At 44.7% G+C, this 20239-nt stretch overlaps 1 protein-coding gene across 2 annotated transcripts in view; it reads left to right on the forward strand.

Annotated features, from left to right (window-relative positions):
• The window catches only part of skila (SKI-like proto-oncogene a), a 34923-nt gene extending 14791 nt beyond the window's left edge, over nucleotides 1–20132 (forward strand). The window contains exons 3-8 of one of the 2 annotated variants that reach the window (XM_051069921.1): nucleotides 7378–7470; nucleotides 8139–8227; nucleotides 10455–10597; nucleotides 12821–13197; nucleotides 13892–14122; nucleotides 15479–20132. In XM_051069921.1, coding sequence (XP_050925878.1) covers nucleotides 7378–7470; nucleotides 8139–8227; nucleotides 10455–10597; nucleotides 12821–13197; nucleotides 13892–14122; nucleotides 15479–15739 — 1194 coding nt within the window. In that variant the 3' untranslated portion in view covers nucleotides 15740–20132. Of the gene's footprint in view, nucleotides 1–7374; nucleotides 7471–8138; nucleotides 8228–10454; nucleotides 10598–12820; nucleotides 13198–13891; nucleotides 14123–15478 lie in introns of both variants that reach the window. The other variant, XM_051069920.1, reaches the window with a different exon arrangement.
• Nucleotides 20133–20239: the final 107 nt, after the last annotated feature.

A 20239-nucleotide genomic window follows, 5' to 3' on the forward strand; every position in this document is an offset into this window, starting at 1 on the left:
GCATCCATGATCATTGAGGCAACTAGAGGCATAATATTACTCAGTCATGTAGCTGTAGTAACATTTTAAAATGAGGTTAGGCAGCAAAGGGAATAGGAAATTCATTTTATTCACTTAGTAAGAAAAAAAAATGCCAAATGTTGATATTTCCTGGTTTTTCTTAATCTTCTTTGATTGTAAATTGAATATTGTTGGGTTTTTTCTGTTTTGTGAGATTTCAAAGCCAAAATAATTATTCAGTTAATCCAGAAAGTAGCTGTCAGATTAATCGATAAAGATGGTAATCATTAGTTGCAGCTGCACAGTATTTTTCTTCCACTACTTTAATACGAGCTGTGTTGTAGATGGTGTCTCTGTGGTGGGGTTGGGGGTTACCTCCGCCTGTGTGGCCTAGTGTATTCCAGTCAGACAATTTGTCCATTCATGAGGTAACATTATTACAACCCTCCTCATGTACTGCTGTGAATATAGACTAGAGACCTCCGCCTGGGATTTGACTGTGAAACATGAGAAACAGAGTGGGGAGAGAGGGAGAGAGGGGGGGGGAGAGAGAGAGAGACAGGGGAGATGAATAGAAAAATTGATTGAGGGAGCTCACAGAGGCTGCTTTTTATGAACTGATCATAGAGAAATACTGTAGCTGGTTTCCAAATTAAACTCCTGTCTGTGGTGAAGCTACAGTGGATGGACAGTAGATTGTGAGTGCATTTATTAGGGGTGGGGGTAGTGGTGGTGGTGGTGGGGATTCCTCACTCACATCACTTTTTAGAACCTGCTTCATTTTCTCTCATAGACTCCCATTAACCATTTCTCCGCTGGGTCCCATTGGCTGTGGCTATCAAGGCTGTGTGTGAGTGTGTATGGATTGTAAAATGGCTGACTGGAACTGTAGCTATGGAGGAAGGAGCTCAACACGTTGGGCAGGGAGGAGGGAAGGGAGGAAGGTTGTGTGTGTGTGTGTGTGTGTGTGTGTGTGTGTGTGTGATGACTGTCTAGACAGAGCGCCCATGTGACGCAAAAATGTGCCTGAGGCCTGAAGCCAAAGCAAGTCAGGAATGAACCTGTCCTTATCTGCCTGTGTGTGTGTGTGTGTGTGTGTGTGTGTGTTTGTGTGACTCTGGCATGACTAGTCTGGCTGATGTTTATCATTGTGCTTGTCTAGCTCTGCTGTTTCTCTTTGTGTTTGGAAAGAGGGAGGAACAGGTGTGTGTGTGTGTGTGTGTGTGTGTGTGTATATATGTATGTGTATCCGGGGTGGGGGATTGGGCGGGGGGGCACAAACAGACAGTCAGTCACATGTTGTCTGTTTGTCTCTTCATCTGTCTTGGCTATCTGGGGGTCCCCTTTTTCTCGCTCTGCCTTCTTTTTTCTTGTTTCTATCATTTCACCTATTTGTCTAATTGTCCACCTGTCAGACCTGTCCTCATCTGTGCCCCGCTGTTTTATTATCGCATGTCTGTTTGTTCAAGGCTAAAAGGGAAAGAAAAATAAGTTGAGTAATCTCCTTACCAGCACATACAGTAGGAAATAAAACCTTTTTTTCTTCCTTTAAGCACTCGGTGAGGGGTCAAACACAAGACTATCTTGTTGTTCCCTCATGACATGAGATGATTGAGTTATAATCTCTCTTTGTGGCAAATACACTTGACTTTTTTATATTATACCATAATACACAACTATAACTGAAATCATAAGCTTTCCCAGCAGATAACAAGTCAAGAACTGAACATGTACACTCTCATTTCAGTGCCGAGTTACTGAGACAGCCTCCACCAGAAAAAGTGTATTGCTTTAAATGTCCTACTTTGCTGCCTGGTTCCCTTGTGGGCTATTATTGATTTGGCTGCTTGGCTTATTGGATTAAGACCTCCATATAAAGGCCTCTAGTGTCTGTGTGTGTGTGTTTGTGTGGGGTGGGGGTGCCAGGTGTGACCACTAGAGCACTAGCCCCCATTAAAACACATATAAACCCTAAGAGCAACTTTTGAGGGACCTGTGCAGATGAAATGATGAGTTTAAAGAGATGACAGGAGACATAAGTTAATTTCTTTGCACCAAAACCAGGCAGCCAAGAAGATTCAATATCTTGTTGTTGCATGGCTCGACCAGGAAGTATATATATCTACGTATCTGTAGCTTGATCTCTGACACGGTTGACGACTGCAGCAGAACAGGATGTGGTTTAGAAACAGACAGGGCGTGACTGACTGTCTCTGTGAGCGTCTGTGTGAATGTCTGTGTGTGTGTGTGTGTGTGTGTGTGTGTGTGTGTGTGTGTGTGAGAGAGAGAGAGAGAGAGAGTTCCTATTTTCTTCCCTCGCTGTCTGAGGCAGAATGAAAAGGCACCCAAATAAAGGCTGTTTTACTTCCTCCTGAGAGAGGAAAAAGGAGAATGAGCTGCATTACTCCTCATCCTCATCTCCTGCCTGCCTGCTATCCATACTCCACTTCTTGAATGCCAGGCGCATGAATGGCTCAAAGGGGGGTGGGGAGGAGGAAGAGGGGAGGATGGGTGGCACAGTAATGTTTGTGACCCCCACCCCCCCATGGGCGAGATTGTTAGCGGCCACCATGGGTATGTTTCCGTTTTCTGATGCCCGGGTTTCAGCAGATGTGAAGACAATTGGGCCCAACAGTGTTTATGTTTTAGGGCACAGACAGGATTTTAAATAGATTTTAATATAGCACACACACACAAACACACACAGGCCTGCTGCTCTGGGATGAAAGGTCAGACTAAGGCTTGCGCACTCTTTATTGTGCCCTAGATAAGATTTGCCATCAGGCTTGTTGAGACTGGTGGTGTTTGTATGTGTGTTGATTGTGAGTGTGACTTTAATATCCTGGGCAGGGTTTTACAGTTTTAGTATTTCCATTGCATATTCTCTGAAAACAGCAGCATACTGATCCTGGCAATTATACACAGGGCTCTAGCTAATGATTGTTTTCAATATCGTCCGTAGAGTGTCAGAAAATAGTGAAGAATGCCCGTTGCCGTTTGTTGTTCTGTGTGATTAACAGTCCCTAAATCCAGAGATATTCAGAACATGTTTGGCTTGGTGTCTCAGTATATAATAACTGATTCAGCTCTACTTGAATCTCTAAAATGTTCTCAGCCTTCTCAGGATCGTGCCACAATTTAATTTTGATTTATGGGCTTTTAACTTCACACGAGGGACATGCTGAGCTCATGATTAAATGTTAGGAGGCTTGTGTTCACACAACTCTCTTGCTAAATGTATTTCTTTTTGCTCCTAAATTTTTTAAACTAAGATTTGCTGCATTGCAAATGAATCACTTTAGTGTATATATGTATGTGTTGGGGGGATGGGGGGTGGAGTGGGACAGGCCTTGTATGTCTTTTATTATACATGTATGGAGACAGCATGTGTATTTATAGCCAAGAGTAACTGTGTGTGTGTGTGTGTGCGTACGTGTGTGTGTGTGTGTGTGCGTGTGTGTGTGTGTGTGTGTGTGTGTGTATGCATGCACTGAGACAGCAGTCATCTGGAGTGTCCACGTGACTAGAGTGGAGAGACGGAGAAGGGAGGAGGAGGAGGAGGAGGAGGAGGAGGAGAGCTTGACCTCGGACTTGTTTGCACTCTGTGTGGCAGTGTGTCAGTCTGTGTGTGTGTATTAATGTGTCTACCCATGGCTTAGATACATGTAAATTACACCAAGAGCAGACTTAGGATAGAAAATTATTCCTCTTGTTGTCTGAGAATGGCAAGCACTCAAAGAGACTTGCTCATATTCTCTGAAGTTTTGTGCTAAAAAATTGGGATGGCTGTCAACTTTTTATGAAGTTAAAAGGGGCCCCCCCGCGTTAGAAATCAAGTCTTCATGAATGATATGGTGGCGCTTTTACTGGCACAACCAATTATGAAATATAAGGCTCTGAGTAGTTAAATTTCTATCTTAAAATTGACAGAACGAAAAAGAAAAACCTTATCTAATTTCACAGAGCGCAAGCTAAAAATGACAAATTTTTTAAATCACTTTTTTAGATCACACAAGCTTACATCCTCCATTTCAAATGTCATCTTTGTTGTAAATTTCCAGCTAAAAAGAGAAAAGCAACAAGTATTCCCGGTGTAAATTAGACATAAGTGCTTTGCGGTGGGAAGCACAGATGGGAGCTCATAGTAGAAAATATACGGCTGCAGCTAAAGTGTATTTGCTCCCTGCCTGCGTTTGCCAGACTGTGTGTATGGTAATGTACTGTCATGGATGTCTGTGTAGTAGAGTGCCACTTGTTATTGTTGGATTTAACAGCATTGAGGCTATGCAGACACAGGAAAAGGAAAAAAACAACACTTTATGCTCCATTAATGCGTCCGTTGGAGAAATGTCATGTGTGCTAATGGTCGGTGGGGGAACTAAAGCGAGGCTCTAGAAATGGGTCACAAAGTTCACATGACTGTGTGTTTCTAGAGCAGCACATTTCATGTAGCTGTATATAGAGGTGGGGTGAGCTTTGTGTGTTTGTGTGTGTGTGTGTGTGTGTGTGTGTGTGTGTGTAGCTGCAGCAGGCAGGCAGACTGCTGGTGATTAGGAACAACAGGGCAGAGTTCAGCTGAGCGAGTGTGAGGAATGCTAATCCACATTGTCATAAGGCGAGCTTCAGCCTGACAAAAAGGCTGGAGATATAGTAGGGTTAGGAGCTGTTGTGTGTGTGTGTGTGTGTGTGTGTATTGTAGCAGCAACCCACACAAGAGAGGTGCTTCATTACTGCAGATTAGGCCCGAGTCGCAGCATGTGTTAATAAAGCACATTTGGGGAAGGAAGGGAAGGGGGGAGGGAGTGGGGGACAAGAGATAGAGAGAGAGAGAGATGGGCAACAGGAGGAGAGGAAAACAGTTGTGTTGAAATGTGCAAACGTGTGCACCCGCACACATTCATTAAGGAATAGAGAATGCAGAGCAGCAGGAATAATGAGTAGGGGTGTGTGTGTGTATGTGGGTGGGTGGTGAGTGGTGGGCGTTAAGCTGTCAGGTAAGCAGGAATTATAGGGAGAGACACATACAGCCATTAGTGGAACACACATACATGTATGGTCTATTATATGGACACACATATACAACTACATGCAGTTTTCAGTCTTTATACAAGTGTCTTACACACACACTCTCTCACACACACACTCACACTCACAGTACCACCTTTTAATGAGCTGTCAGTCGACCCTGAAGTCAGACCCCTGGATGACCTGGTGTTAATGTCAGTTTGGCCCCGTGCTCTCCCTTTGTCAGTGTTTGTCTCAGACTCACACACACACACACACACACACACACACACACTTGTGCAGGGGGAGTGACATATTTTAGATTAGGAGTGTGCAGCAGAAAGTGCCTTCAACATGCACACACACTCATACACACATATTCAGACAACCTTGATATTGGAGGAAATCCAGCTCACCTCCACACCACTGCAGTGGGTTTACTGTTGTTTCTGTCAGTTCTCCCCCACCCCATCTCTGCCCCTGTCCCATCATCCCACTCTCTCTCTCTCTCTCTCTCTCTCTCTCTCTCTCCTCCCTCCTCCCTCCCTCCCTTCCTTCCCCTCAGTGCTGCAGTGCTGCCTTCTGGAGAGAGGAGGGAAAAAAAAGGAAAAAACACCAACCACGAGCGCTCATAAACGGACAAGCTCCCTTCTGTATAGACAAACACAGAGACACACCTGGCTACACATATGGCTCCAGCCTTTTACATTTGCATGCACATTCTCATTCAACCGTGCCCTTGTAAATAAGGGACTATCCCCTACATACCATACACATGAATTCACATGCTCACAAATAAGTAGTAGTAGTAGTAATAATAGTAGTTTTTTTTCATGGTTTCATTTCTTGTAACAAAACAAAAAAATTGACTGAAATAGGAGTAGAGGAACGTGACTAATCTGACAAAGCTGTATCTAGTGAGTATTTGGTATTTTTGCTTGATAAATGACCAAAAAAGTTGAGCTATAATTTGGAAAAATGATCAGATAAAAGATACATTATGAGGTATAACAAGTGTCTAATTGTGATTTATGAAAATAATATCGGCTAATGTGCAGCAGCTGCTGCTGAACCAGTAGCTGACATGAATATTAGGTGGGTTAATACCTGGCTGTCACAGTAATTTGGTCGTTTTGTTCTCAGGCTGTTTAGCTCCGGTAATGACATTGTCTCTCAGCAGATACAGCACAGAGGAAAATCCTTTAGTCCAGCTGATGAAAGGCTGTTTATTATTCACTCTGTCTGGCTCTGTGTGTGTGTGTGTGTGTTCTTTAAAAGGCCAGTAAGTCAATTATTGATGCTTTCTACAACCTTTATCTCTCTTTCTCCCGTCCCTCTGCCCTCCGCCTTTGCACTTTTCTCTCTCTTCCTCAATCCTTCTTTTCTTCTACATCTCCACCCACATTCTCCTTCTCTGTCCACACCTCCATTCTCCATCCTCTCTCTCGCTCTGTCTGTTGCTGTGGTCTACCTAGCGGTTCACATTGCGATGCTCGTTCCTCTGGTGCCTGTGCTGCATGTCAGTTCGGTTGAGCGTGTGTGTGTGTGTGTGAACTGCAGGCAGCCTGTGTATAGTGTCAGGCCTGTCTGCCACAGATAAGCATCAACTCCATCAGCTTGTGGCCTCTCGCTGAGCGTGTCCTGGATTTGCTCAAAAAAAACACACACACACACACACACACACACACACACACACACACACACACACACACACACACACACACAGACGCACAACTACAGGCAGTGCCAGCAGTATTTATTCGAACACACATGGCTCAGAGGGTACGGACCTGACACAATGAATCATAAACATTCAGCACACACTCACATACATACATCTTCACAAGGAGAGGCTGGCTCTAACTGCGTTGCATGTGTAACAATGAATCACACGCACAAAAGCACATAATGACAGGCCATGTTGTTGCCATGTTGACTATCACTGTGGCTTTTCTTGTGTTTTATTCATAGGGTCTTCCTCAGCGGGCTCATTCAGTCTCTACTCTTAGCTTATCCATTTCCTTGCTGCCTTCGTTCTCTCCAACAGTGTATCACTTGTGCTGTTCACTTTTAATGCCATTTGTCTCCATTTTCTATCTCTCGGATGTCATTTGTCTTTATTTCCTATCATTTAAATGCCATTTGTCTCTATCTTTTCCCTTTGTGACTGTGGTGCCAGTTGTAAATTTCTTTTTCTCGTCCCACTTTCATTCCCACACTCCCCAAAAACAGTGTGCATCATTTTAATTGTACAGAGAATTATAACAAATGTGCTCTGTGCTACCTCTCTGGTCTCTGTTGTCTGTTTAACCTTGGTGCTGTGTTTGCCTGTCGGTTTAACTGCCGTCTCTTTTTCTCTGTGTGTTTCAGAAGGCGGTGGAGGAGGAGGAGAGTCAGGTGAGGAAATCTTCAGCGGACCTCTGCTCACCCAGCGGCAAGTTGGCTGAAGGCGACCCTGCAAGAAAGGTCAGTCGCTGGTGCAGTGCCCCCCCCCACCCTCCCACCCCCCTTCTACACATAGGTCAGCTCTCAGGGTCACCACCCCCACCCCCAACAACAGACACACGCCCTCTGTTCACCCATTCATAGCGGCACGCTTCTCCTTTCTGACCTGTCAGGAAAATACTCATGCAGCTGCTGAAAGGCTCTGCTCTCCACCCCCTCCCCATCGCTGCACACACACTGACTTCACATGCACACTCAGGGATGAAGCCCTTCATCATGATTGTCTTTTTTCTCCCGACACACACACACTCTCTCTCTTTCTTTCTCTCTCTCAGCTGATGCCTGATGGATGATCCCTCATCCACATGTATGCATGCATATATTAGCTTTATTAGATTATGGCACCAACAGCACCATGTGCAGTACAGCACATTCCCATCTCCTCCTGCTGTTTCTCTCCATGTCTTCATGTATATGCATGTGTGTGTGTGTGTGTGTGCGCATGGACATGCATCTGATTGCCATTGTGATAATTCATCTATTCAACAGCAAAATTGTATGCAAAGATCAATACATGTGGATGGATGAGCTGCCATTGTGTGCCTTTGTAGCTGTGACACAATAGCTGGAAAAGACAATATGTTGCTGTGGTGTGTCATATTTATATGCATGTGTTTTTTTTCCCACAGGGGAAGACATCTCCACCCACTCTGGTGTTCAACCGTCTTTTCTCGGACATCAAGGAGGAGCCAGGACACCCCACCCTGGTTCATCCCAGGTACTACATCATTTTAACCTTAATTTAACAGCACAGAAACACTGTCTTAGGCTGCAGCTAACAATTGTTTTCATTTTGTGGGTTAATTTTCTCATTGATTATTAAAGGGAATGAAAAACAAGAAATTTGAAGGTGTCAGAGTCGAAGCTCTGGCACCTTCAAATGTCTTGTTTTGCATGATATTCAGTCCCTAACCAAAACTATTCAATTTACAATGATAAGAAAGCAGCAAATCCTCACATTGCAATTAGAGAATACTTTGCAGTTTTGCTCGATAAAGGAGAATATTAATTCTCTGTTGATTCACTAATTAGTTAAATGACGGATTGTTATAGTAACAAAATACTGTTTACAATGTCCAAGTGTCCAAAACCTTAAGATATTCAGTTTACTGTCAAATGTTAGACAGAAAAGCAACAAATTCTCACACATGAAATGCTGAAACCAGCAAGTGAGCTTTTTTTGGCTTGAAAAATAACTGAAACTCTTATTTGATTACCAAGATGGGTGCTGCAGCTCTCATTGTCAATTTACTTTTGCCTTGTGTATTACCAGGAAAGTGCTGTGGATGTGACTGATTGTGTCCTAGGAACAGACTGTTTTCCTCCAAGTTGTTTAAGCTTGTTTAAAGTTGGTCAAATTTTCATTGGCTTGTTCCCTAGAGAACATCAAAAGCACTAGTTGTTTAAGTTGCTGTTTGGGGAGGTAGACTTTTTTTGTTCCAGACAGTGCAGATGTGTATGTGTCTGCACAAAGATGACCAAGAAGTGTTTCAGTTTCAGTTTGACTCCAGTTTCTTTCTCAGTAAAGAAAATTCCCATCACTAATTTGTTAGTATTGTTCTCCCCCTCTCTCTTGTGCAGTTCTCTGCTTGTCCTCCATCCTTCATCACATGAGCTTCTCCTCCTCCTCCTCCCTCCTCCTCTTTTCTTCCCAAAGCCCTTGTTTCCCTCTGATAGCTCATGCAGTAATCTGACCCAGATTAAAAGACAGAATTAGATGGTTTATGGTGCCACGACTACATGGGACCCCCTCAACATAGTGAGTGCGCTGAGGCTCACAGACGTCAGGCCAGACTACCTGGCAGGATTAGATTTCTGGTCTACCCAGCATCACATGACTACTGTTACACTCCCAAACCAGCCAGGGCTTGCGCAGACCAGTTTCTGAAGCATGTCTTTAGCATTGTAGCGTCAGTAATAATAAAATGCACTGCCACGGCCAAACGTCATGCAAGACATCCACAGCACTTAGCGTCATATTTGGGTTACTACCAACATCCATTAGCGGGTACACTTGTCAAATATGAGCCAAGCTTACATTATTCAATCACATCTTTTGGTGTTTCATGTGAAGGAGTTTCAGATCCTCACTCAGGCGAGCGAGGCAAAGCGCTTTTCGTTTCCATCCAGAGCACAGGAAGCAAGGCTTGGTTGGTGCTGTAGTTTTTCAGGCAGAGCCCCACTGAGCTGTCATGCTTAACCTAGATCACAGCTCCAGCCTCAGCTCTGTCTAGAGGGGACTGCTGGTGGGGGGAGGGGTTCAGAGTTTCTCTTCTCTTCTCTTCTCTTCTCTTCTCTTCTCTTCTCTTCTCTTCTCTTCTCTTCTCTTCTCTTCTCTCTCTCTCTCGCTCTCTCTCTCTCTCTCTCTCTATCCTCCTTCCCTGCCATTTAGCCAGGAATAGACAGATAGTGTTGGCTCAGTAGCTTCAGTGCATCTCCAGCCACTATCTCTCTCTCAGTTGTACCCACTACCTGGACATTTGTGATAAGCTGAAGGTCTGTTTAGGCTGAGATCCTGTAAACACATGATAAGAAAATATCTATATTCCACACTGTGTTTTCAGCTCCTGTAGTTACTGCAGGCTGAGACCGAATGACTTTTGTTTTTATTGCTCTGATTCAGCTGTAGTGTGCTGCGTTGCAGCGGTAAAGGGGGCCACGTGAGTTATTGCAGACATACATGTTGCTTAATTTATATCAGCATTGCAAAGTCCATAACTCGTAACATTTTATGGTATTTACTGCAAAGACAGATGTATGTGAAAGGTGACACTGCTGCCATCATGGCTGGAATAACAGACAAAACAGATATGTGTTATTTTGTGCGATCAAGGAGATCTAGGATTGCTTTTCAGTATTTAATGTAAAAATAGTAAGGGTTTATCCACACACGAGGTGGGTTCAGTGTTTTAAATGCAGTTTCTTTATCTGTTTCTCTCTACCAGTTACTACCTGTACACATACGATAAGATGGTGGCTCCCAACGTGTCTCTGCGAAGGGAGGCGGAGATGAGCCCAGAGATGCTCGGAGCGCTGCTCAAACACCACTACAGCCGCAGGGTGCTGGGCCACGACGAGCCACCCATGGGTCAGTACTGATACACGCATCACACAGAGAGACACACTGAATGACTGGTTTATTGACTGTCATGCAAAATCACCAATATCTGCCACTTCACAACACACAAATCCAGACTTTAAATTGAGATTACAAACTCATCTTTTTGTTTCTTTCTAAACCACAGCAGGTAAACAAATCTTTATTTATCACCAGGGAGAGGGAATGTTTTCAGCCTGCTTCTCAATAGAGTTCATTTTGGCAAAGTATTCCAGGTACAAGGAATATTAAAAAGAGAGCATACAGATCAGGCAGGTGCTGAGCGAGAAAATCCTACTCATTTCTCAAACCTTTTTCAGTCTGCGTGTTATAATCAAACACTGCTCTCAAGTTTAAGTTTATATAGAGGTTAAATAAGAGGTTAAATAACCTCTATAAAGAGTATATAAACAGCTGATAAATGTTTTTTATAGCACTCTGATTTTTCTGGTTGAAAGCTCCAGATAAAGCTAGTAAGTGGACTTTGAGTTAAGATTTTGTTGTCAAATAGTTCTGTACTCTCTACATGATCTCTACATCTAACATAAATACATCACGCACACACAGTGAGCGTGAGCAGTTTACATACATACAACATAAGCAGAGGAGACATGCAGATCATGTACAGTAGATGTAGCACACTTAAAGAGCAGACACGTGCGCACTGTAAACATACAACCATCCAAAACACACACACACACACACATTAACGCGTGCACACACTTAACATCACAGCCTGCAGTGCTGCACATAATCATGCATTGACCTTCGCATAAAGACTCTGGAGGCACCTCACTATTGAGCAAGACGGGTGGAAATGGAAGTGACCTCCTCTCTGTACTGTGTGTGTGTGTGTTTTCATGTGCACATTAAAGTGTGTATGTGAAGCCTGCATTAATAAGATGTGTGCGTGTATGTGGAATATGTGTGTGTATGTGTACATAGAGAGAGGATGAATCACAGCAGTAGTTTCCGTCTACCATTATTACGCCATGTCTGACTGCCAGGCTGTCTCTCTCCTATCTCTCAGGCGTTCTGCTCTCCTTTTTCTTCTCCAACCAATCTGTCTCTCTTCCCTCCCTCCCTCTTTTCCTGGCAGCTATCTCCACATCCTCTTCTGAGTCTGTCCTCCGTCTGCTCCCGCACTTCCTCTTCCATCCATTCCTCCATCCACCCATCCATCCATCTATCTATCTATCCATCCTTGCTGCTTTCTTCTCTGGCTCCCTTCATCTCCGCCTCCCTCTCAGTCTGCTGTCAGCCCCACCACCACTCATCCTCCTCCTTCTCCTCTTCATCCTCCTCCTCTTCTGTTTCTTTTTTTCCCCTCATTGAATGCCTTCCTCTCGCAGTCTGTCTGTGTGCCTTTCACTCTTTCTGTTGTGGCCTCTCCCTCTCTCTCCCCCGGTTATTTCCTCTTGATCCACCACCAAATGACTCACTCCTGTTTTTTGTGTGCGTCTACTATCATGTGTGTGTGCTGTGCAGAGCATATACGTGCATTACTGTGTGTATACGCACATGCGCACACCAGCTTTGAGTCAGTAAATAAGTGTCAGTGCCAGACAGGCTGTCTGCAGAGCATGGTGTTTCCTGTCACACACATACTGTATGAATATATTATTCTGGTAAACAGCCCACTGTTCTCATGTCACTGTTTCTTCTTCTCTTGTCTGTCTGGGAGCTTATACTTGCAATTACTAGCTGACACATGCCCCCCCACCCCACCCCACCCATCCCCCAACCTCCTGCTGCAGCATCTGTGCACATGTGTCTTTGTGTGTGTGTGTGTGTGTGTGTGTGTGTGTTTGACTCTGCCTGTTTGATCCATTTTCCCACCTTAAAGGCTGCAGTGAGGGAACAAGCCAGAGTTTGAAGGAACCCACACAGATCAGCGCAGCTTCCACACAAGACCCTTTATTCCTCACATTTCTCTCCCCGCGTCTGGGGGCACACACACAGAGAATTTGTGGGCGAGTGTTTGGTTCCTCGGCTGTTGCCATGCCATGCTTGTGCTTGCGTGTGTGCTCACGCTGAGAGAGAGGTGTGAGCTTCTATGAGGTTGCGCGAGGGTGTTACTAAGCGTAGGCGGGAGTGTGCACCGTCTCGGCTCGCACTTCCTGTCTTTCAACCACCTCCTATTCTTTTTTTTTCTTCTTCTTCTTCTTCTTTTTTTAAACTCCCTCCTTCATCCTCCTCTTCCTCCCTCCTCAGATCTTCATGCGTCGCCTCCCGTCGCTGCTGGCGCCGAGGAGGCCAAATCCCAACGTGCCGCTGCTGCCTCGGCCACCGAGCGGGAATGCCAAACCCAGGCAGTTTCCATGGAGACGAGCAGCCTGAGCTGCAAGAAAGCCACCCACACCCCCACCCACACCCCTCCTCCACCACCTCCTCCTCCTCCTGCGTCGTTGATGTCGCCGGTAACGGACGTAGTGGCTAAGGACACGGGCTCCAGCACAAGCTGCGCTGCAGTGGTGGTGGGGGGGCTGGAGGACGACAAGGACAGGATTGTTGTGGAGATCATGCAGATGTACAGCAGGCAGCAGGAGAAGCTCAACTCCACTCTGCACAAGCAGCTGCAGCTGGAGATGGTGAGTCGGTGGTTGAAAAGAACAAAGACCAAGATAAATGAGCCCCAGATAAACTAGACCATAACTGTCCTTGCCTATTAAAAGTGTCCTTGATGCAGATGTGGAGGTGATGTTCACCTCCCATCGACCCCATCATCTCTCCCTCCAACCACTTGAAACACATTGTTTCACTAATATACAACATATTGTATGATTAGTGAAACACTTTAGCTTAATTTCAGTTTGGACATATGGAAATAGAGTTGACCTACACTGATGTCCACACCCTCTGCTGAATTATGTCCCAGCGTTGAAACCCTCCAGTGGGATTTGGAGAGAATGGTACAGAGGATATGTATCAAATAAGAGGTCCACGTTTAGAAAATACTGTTTACCAATTGTAAACAAAAATAAGTTACATATATATATATATATATATATATATATACACACACAAAACTTTATCCACTATATTTTTGCCCTTGCATGTGTAAAAGTGTGTTAAAGGTCAAAGGTCACACATACAGTTTTTGATTTTATCTAAACTGGAGCAGCATGGAGGCACAAGCAGCAGAGGCAACATTCAAGCCCCTATAGTATCAGACATGTGACTCCCTGAGGGGCTGTAATGTAAAGCATTTTCCCCTACAGAGGTCAGTGAAGTATCACATCATTATTATTATTATTTCCCCTGACTTAGTCTTTGTGTCTCAAGGAGCTGGAGGCTTTGCGCGGGGGAGAGGCGGCAAGGCTACGGGAGCTGAGCGCCGAGCAGCGGGAGCTTCGCAGCGAGCTGGAGGCGGTGCACAGCGAGCAGGCGCGGCAGCTCAGCCAGGCCCGCCAGGAACAGCTGGAGCTGGAGACCCGTCTGGAGCAGCTCCGACAGCAGGCCTGTGCCTGCGAACCAGGGGCACAACGCCAGCAAGAGGCCCACTATACTGCACAGGTACAGTCTTAGAGGGGGTGGGGGTAGGGGCACAAGCACACTCAGAGCTCATCCTGGCATCAGAAACGCTCTTAATGCACATCGGCTTGCATCGCTTAACATAAGCCATTTTTATCTTGGATGTTGGAGTGCCATGCTCCAGTGGGAATCAGTCAAACCAAGGAAGCATCAGTGGAACTGCAGCACCCTACATATTCATATTACATATACATATTCTTCCTTGCCTTTACAATCAATTGATTCAATTTGTTTTCAGTTTATTGCCATGACTACACACGCTCCTCACCAGGTTGCAGGCCAGCACTCATTAAATACCAGCTTGGACTGGTGGGTGATGACTAAATAGCAAAAAATATTTTGAGCCCTATATTTTGAAGATGCCCATCAGATAGTGACAAAGAATTCAGAGATCCCATCATCATCAGCTACATATTTCCTCTGAGAGTAGCAGAGTTTGTTTTCCTCCAAAACCCTGAGACTAGAGATGTGGACAAGCTGCTTCTGTGATTGAAAGTTTCCGGACTAAATCATCTTGTGTGCATGCATGTCCTGTGTGAGTCACTGTAAAAGCACTTGCATACACACACACACACACACACACGCACACACACATTCAGGCATTCTGGGCCTTTGTTTGGGTTTCCACTAGACTTAATCTTGAGATAGATGTTATGTTGGCCAGGGCTCAGGGCTGCAGTGTCCCCCTCCTGTCTCTTATTGAAGCGCCGGTTCCTCCTGCTCCACTCCCCTTGGCATCGAAACCAGGCTGTCTGCCAGTTTCGAGAGGGGGGCTGCATGTGATTGTGTGGCTATGAAACTAATGCTAGACTCACACTAAACACTGAAGTAAATTTGCAGTTTTATACATTTTTAAAGTAATGAGCAGTATAATCGCAGCTCCTTGTGTCAGAATCAGTCGCAATTATCTGTAAGTCTTTACTATAATTGTCTGGCACACACATATTTACTGTGACAGTTAACAAGGTTAAATCAGCATCCAGGTCTGACCATCAAAAAGTGACCAGAAGTGGCAGCAGTCAGTGAGGGTTAGGGTCTTCTCTGTCAGGTTCTTCCTGCATTTTGACAGTCACAACTAGATCTATCTGCTGTACTGCACAGGCTGTTATGATAGCTCGCTAGTTAGCTACTTTTCAGCTGCTATCTCTTTGTCTAAATGTTGTGTACAGGCTCTGTTTTGTGTACGTCTCACCATATTTTTTTAAGTTTCTAACTGAGATTACAACACCAGCGATTGTGTATATCTACACCATGACTTACTGGTTGGTGTCCATGATAATGTGTCAGACTATATGTGTGTTAGTCATAACTTTACTTTATGTCTGTGTCTCCTCCCAGTTGTCGGAGCTCCGTCAGCGGCTGGAGCGGGCAGAGGCGGACCGGCAAGAGCTGCAGGAGGAGCTGCGTATGGAGCGGGAGGCGCGGGAGAAGCTGGAGCGCACAATCACCCAACTCAAGCAGCAGATGGCCCGGTCTGGCACGGTGGGAGGCAGCCCCTCTCCTCCTCCCACCCCTTCCACCGGACCCCCAAACGCCCACTCCCCGCCCTCCTCCTCCTCTTCCTCCATCTCAGAGGCCCCAGCGGCTGGCCAAAAGTAACTGCCACCCCTCCAGGCGCCTCCCTCCCCTCGCTCATTCCTCTCCCCCAATCACCCGCCAACTCTACAGACGCAAACAAATCAGCCTGAAGCAGAAAGGAGCTTCACATCTCCTCAGGCTGTTTTAAGTTGTGCATCTCACCCCCCTCCACCCCTCTTATTTCAGTGTAGGACTGACTTTTGTTTTTTTTGTAATTTAACATCATTTAAAAGAAAAGTTTTATGGTGTGTTTTTTTATTCTTTCTTTTGCTCCGTCTCCTCTCTTTAAACAGTATTTAAAAGATTTTTTGGGCATGTATGATTTAATTTATAGTTTTTACTGAACAAACAGCTGCTTCACAGACAGGAGTTTGGTCAAGTAGAGACCAGCTCAACCTATCACTATTGCCCCCCCCCTTTGTCACGATTGTCACCCCTTCCTCTCTCCCCCGTCCCCCTTCTTGCTTTTTCTGGATTCTGGAGCCAGTGACATTTTGAGATTTTGGACTTCAGCTCAGACACACGGACGCTTGTCTCAGCTCCTCACAGACGTCATTTCACGCGACTACCTGGCGCAGCAGCCGGTGCCCACGGACACACTAACGGCGGCGCCCGGTCGCGTGCCTCCTTTCCCGTTTTTCTGTACCTACAGCGCAGATGCTCAAGTACCAGCGAATGCAGGAAACTGCATGTACATTTCAAAACCTTTTTTTGTTTGTTTGTTCCTTTTTGCTCCTTATAAAATACAGAGAAAGAAAAGTATAATGTGTTAAAACATCAAGTCTATATGGAGGGGAAGACCCTTTACTGTACAAAAAAAAGACATTTAGCAGATGTCGTGAAACCTCATGAAAATATGCCAATAGTGACGCTGAACTTGAAATGAGTGTTTTTTGAGTGTGACCCCCTCAAGGTAGCTAGCTAGCAAACTGTCTGGCCTGGACCCCAGCTGCTCCTAACAGACTTATCTTCCTCTTCACTCTGCTGGGCAGCACCTGGACTCTCCTGTTGTAGACCAAACAGTCTGTCAGTTGATCCACCAGCTGCCCCAGCGTCTCCTCTAACCCTCCCTCACCTCACCCCTCCTCACTGGAGACCTCACACCTTCCATCCATTGCTGCATGCTATCACCATTGCTCTCTGCTGGGAAAGTCTGCAACACTGTGGTCTTCACCCACTTTTTGGGGCGAGAGAGGAAACACTGTGCTCTTTTCAGGCTTGGCATGAAGAAGCTCACGAGCAGTGTTATGCACTTAACGTGCCCCCCCTGAGTCTCCTGGGAAAGGAATGTGTCTGGACATGGGGGCTGGCTGAGCCCGGTGTAGCTTTTCAGAGAAAAAAGAAAGGCACAGTCTCACATGTGCACTAGCTGTGCTGTGTTACCATAATACATACGACATCCTTACATACCCGCACACTCGAGTGTGTCAGTGCAGTGTAGGCATTCAGGCGGAACAATGGCCCCAGCGTTCCCAGCAAATGATCAAAGCTCCAGTCTGTCCCTGTTTTCTGGGCTGCGCCGTCTTCTTTTTTTCTTGTATCTTCTGACTTCATTGTTAGCAGACGGTTTTATCCCCACCCTGTTTGTCCGTCGTCTAAGAATGTGGGTCGCAGGTGAAAGCAGTTAGTCCAGGCTGTTTGGACCCTGCTTCACGTTATTCTGCCTGGCTGAACAAACAGCACCGGGTAGGGAGGAGAGGAAGAGAGAGAGAGGGGAGGATTGAGGGGAGCGCTCTGGGGACTGGTGTACTCTCCCCCGCAGCAGGCTGGGTGGGTGGCCCGGACGCCGGGGGTACAGAGGGAGCCCTCTTTTTTTTGTTGTTTTGTGCTGTCAGAATGGGGGCAGCTGTTGTTGTCTGGGGGCCTCTGCCCACCCTCGGGTGAGACTGTACAGGACTCCCTCCTCCTCCTCCTCCTCCTCCTCCTCCTCCTCCTCCTCCTCCTCCACCTCCACCACCAGCTCTCTCAACACAACCTCCCTCCCTCTCCCACAGAACCACCGTCACTCACTCACTCTCACATACCCGTCCATCCATCTCCAGTGCCAGATCAGCTGGGGGTGTGCAGTGTTTTGTAGATGCCCAGGAGAGCGAGCAGACGTCCAGCCAGAGGAAGAGAGAGGACTTTTATTGTGTCAGTTGCCAGGCAAAAGCGCTTTTTATTGCCACTAAGGAGATCCCTGTAAGCGAGTGTATGTGTGTAAATAATTGTTTAAAAAGAGAAGGGGATCGGCCTCGGCTAAAAAAAAAAAAACAAAACAAAACAAAAAAACAAACTCTGAGCTTTTTTTTATGCATCTGCTCTAAATGCAAATTGATAGACATTCCACTGTGCTCCATCCTGTTCAATGCAGATTTTTCTTACACAGCTTCCCTTTACAATAACAGACCTTAAAGACCGGGGCAGGGTACAGTTGTGGTTTGTTGATAGTCATAAAAGCAGGTGCAGGTGTAAGCCAGTTAAATCAAACCCATGCCGCAAATATACACTCTACTGTTGTTCCATTTAAACCTTTATTGAAATTATGAAAGAAAATATTTAACGTATTAACTAAAGATTTATATTCACTTTGTAAATACAGTAGTCATTAATATATTAACTGTTCTTATATGAATAATCTTCAAAAGGTTATATAAATTGGACCAGAACTAAGGCTACAGACAGCCTAAATGTTTTTTTGCTTTCTTTTTTTAAAAATGATCTTTGCAGATATCAGATGTGGATGTTTGGAGGAGTGAAATGCATGGTTTACTGAGACATGACGTAGGACAAAGGCAAAATAGAAAAATAATAACTTTGTTACACATTTCCCCCTCTTTTTCTGAACTGATGCATTTTTTTTTTTTTTGTGGATTTCATCTTGACAGGCTGTTTGACTTGTAATGTGATGAGCTTTTTTCCCCCTCCTCTTTGTTAAAACCCCCTCTCCCCCTGAGCTAAATTCAAAACATTTGTTTAAGAAAAATGCATTTTGGGAGAAAAAAGAAAACAAACAAAAAAATTTTTTTTTTTTGCATGTTTGCTGCCCCTTATGTTTAGTGTCACCAGGCCACTCTACCAGTCAGTTTATTGTGAGAAGAACCCCCCCCCTTCTACATGTAATGCACAACAAACTGTTGAGATGGCTCATATGCATGAACATTGAACATGTGCAAGTTTTATGTCATTATTGGTTCAGAGAGTCAGATTATGAAGATCATAAAATGTAGCCTGATTTGATTTGGAAATAAGCAGGACAGAATGAGTGTGTGTGTGTGTGTGTGTGTGTGTGTGTGTGTGTTGACCTCCCACGTCTGACTGAAGCACAACAGCTTTGAAAAGGGAAAAAAGAGAGAAAACCTGGCTCATCACGTAGCTCTGGATGTGTTAGTCATGTATTTCTGATTTGAGCTCATATATCCTCGTCTGGATTTATTAACAGATAAATCAGTATTAGTTTTCACTGACTCAAGTACCACTTCAGCAGAACATCAACAAAAAAAAATGAATTCATCATATTAGCAGACACCTGATGAAAATCTGTAATTTAACTTTTTGTGTAATTTGAATTTTATACACAAGGGGGCAATGTTTAGCTTCTTTAATTGTGCACCATGTAACATGGCGTGCCCCCCCCCCCCCCCCCCCCTCCTTTTTTTTTTTTTTTTTTGCATTTTGCAGTGTTATGAGAACTTGGATATGCTTTGTACAGAATTTTACAGGTGTGAGGTTTTTCCCAACCGAGTAAAACGAGGCGAGAACATCCCGTGGCTTTACCACATGAACACATTTTAATACAGGATTTACATACCCACATGTGATGAAAAAACCAGTAAACATATCCAAGGTGACCTTTGAACTGTTGCAAGGTGGTTTGCTTTGTAGTTGGGTGCTTAATTTTCAGCCAGTAATTACTCCACACCGGTGTGGATGACGTTACTAAGACCACAGGTTACTAAGAACATAATGTTTTAATTTCTACACATCCTGTTATAGATGATTAAAAAATATTTATGGCTTTGCTAAAAAAAAAAAGAAAAAAAAAAAGAGAGACCTTCTTCTTCTTCCCCCTCGATGCTGTTCTGGAACATGAAACGCAGTGTCTGTGTATGACCATTGCATACTACTACGTTGCCAATACTACAGTGTGATGAGACTTTTGTTCTTGCATGAATCGAGACACTGTTCTCCTACCTCATGTTGTGATATAAAAAGATGTTTTTTAAGCAGAAGACACTGCATCTCTAACTGTTTATCATCATTGATATTTACTAGTAAATTACATACCTGTAAATGCTTTTAGCTAATACCTCAGTTGTATCTAGTGTTTGTTTTTTTTCTGTTTTTGCCCTTCCCTGATTTCAGATCTTGTAAATATACCCTGTATAGACAATGAACTTGGATCAAATTCAAGTAAAGTTCTGTAGTGTCAAAACCACTGCTGTCTTTTGCCTTTCTTGTCTGATGCTAATATTTGTCCTTTATGGCTTCCTTATTTACACAACATCAAATACCCCAGAAAGAAAGCAGCAGCGTCCTCAC

Source organism: Lates calcarifer, linkage group LG4 (genome assembly GCF_001640805.2).
Source record: "Lates calcarifer isolate ASB-BC8 linkage group LG4, TLL_Latcal_v3, whole genome shotgun sequence".
NCBI lineage: Eukaryota > Metazoa > Chordata > Actinopteri > Centropomidae > Lates > Lates calcarifer.